This window comes from Penaeus monodon, chromosome 30, assembly GCF_015228065.2.
Source record: "Penaeus monodon isolate SGIC_2016 chromosome 30, NSTDA_Pmon_1, whole genome shotgun sequence".
In the NCBI taxonomy this organism is placed as follows: Eukaryota; Metazoa; Arthropoda; class Malacostraca; order Decapoda; family Penaeidae; genus Penaeus; species Penaeus monodon.
The window spans coordinates 17,312,894-17,314,699 of record NC_051415.1 but is presented as its reverse complement, the minus strand read 5'-3'; the positions used below and the strand labels follow the sequence as shown (position 1 = coordinate 17,314,699).

At 34.1% G+C, this 1,806-nt stretch overlaps 1 protein-coding gene across 1 annotated transcript in view; it reads right to left on the bottom strand.

Moving 5' to 3' along the window:
* The window catches only part of LOC119592572 (E3 ubiquitin-protein ligase RING1-like), a gene marked incomplete in the record, with an annotated part of 11,586 nt that overhangs the window by 6,862 nt on the left and 2,918 nt on the right, over window positions 1–1,806 (bottom strand). Inside the window, 2 exon segments of the mRNA XM_037941451.1 lie at window positions 1–280; window positions 497–851. Coding sequence (XP_037797379.1) covers window positions 1–280; window positions 497–703 — 487 coding nt within the window.

Genomic DNA, 1,806 nt, shown 5'->3' with positions numbered 1-1,806 from the left:
TCCCCTCCTCCTGCATGGATTTTCTGTTCTTCTGTCGGCTTTGAATCTGCAGCCTGATGCCCTCCTCTATGGAAGTGATTAAGGAAGCATGATTGTGGTTCTTGTTCAGCTTTGCAAACACTCTCTCTTGGTGCTGCTCGTACTCGTCACGGCTGGGGTAGATTTTTGATATGAGGGTATCAAAGTTTGGGTCTGGACGAAGTGACCTTTTAGACACAAGTTTTTTGCGACATGTTGGACATTCTTTGTTGCCAGATCTCAGTGCTGTGATGATGCATTCCTGCAACAGTGATTCCGTTTTTAGTTATCTAGTCAAAAGCTTTCCTTTCAACAACCAACCAGTTAATTATAATTGAACATAACTTCAATAATCAAGTAGCAAAAAACATGCACTGTTCATTTCTGTTCATTTCTGAATACATAAGAAATACAAGAAAATCAAAAAGATGAGAACTTTAGTCACAATTGCAGACAGGTATGAAGAACAGACACTTACCTGGCAGAATCGATGTAGGCACTCCTTTGTGGTCATAGTGTTTTTCAACATGTCCAAGCAGATAGGACACATGAGCTCTGAGTGGAGAGAGCGTGGAGATACTGCAATTTCTGTACTATCAGTGATGGCTTCTTGTGGAGTTCTGTGGAGCTCATAGAGAGAGAGCTCCCATGTTTTGTTGACAGCACTTTGTTCTGTTGTAGTCATTTTGGCTATAGCTTGCTTATAATTCTTAACAATATACTACACTTCTTCACAGTGAGTGCTCAACTAACACACACCATATTACAGAATTCCACAAAGATTATCTCTCTTTGAAGTTTGATGTTTAGGGTTGTCTATATGGACATCAGAGCTGTAAAAGTTAAAAACTTAATTATATTCTTGTTCAGGTTGTCACCTGTTAAATGTCCTTATCAATGAAATCTATTCTGAACTTTAAACCCAACATGGAGCAACAAACCCTTCTAAAATTGACAGCATATCCAAGATTATTGTCATAAAAAATATAATATTAAAGAATCATGAGTGATGTCATAACTAATTTTCCTGAATAATATAGTATATCTTCAGATATAAAGTGAAAAATATTGTTTCTAAGCCATCTGTAAATTAAAAAAGACCATGTAAGCATTACTTCATGTCAGTGAATATCACACCACATCTATGAAATCTGACAAAAATACTATGATACAAATAAATGATCAATGTTTAGGAATTTTAATTTTTGGTTTGGTAAAACTTTATAAACAGTTTTGTTTAATATTATTAATATTTTGTTTAATATCAAAATATACCTGTGATGATACAATACTTTACCAAGTTCAAAACATGGTAATACTATACATATTTTAAGAGCTGTAACAATAATACACAAATCACTATGCTATTTAAGCAATACTTCCATTCTTTCTCATACCGTGTGCTCAAGAGTCAGTAGATTAAGGCATCTGGGCACTGTTCTACTGAACCTCCATGGTGGCACGAGTAATTATGAGCCAACTATTCTTATCACACACGTGGCTGTGTGTCATTTCACCAGTGCCCACCTAATTATCTTATTTATTTCCAAGTTTATACATTTCTTTTACTGCATAAATCAATTTGATAAAAACTACAGCAGCATCAACTATGGTACAAATATATTACTGATATTTGGTATATAACAAATTTTGTTGCTGCCATTCCTTAATTAATGTCATGAGTACATGTAGTTTAGTCTAGTGTTAAATAATTTATAACTAGATATCTATAAGCTAAACATTTTATGTAAGTCCTTACCTACTGATACACTGTAATAGTTATGAAAA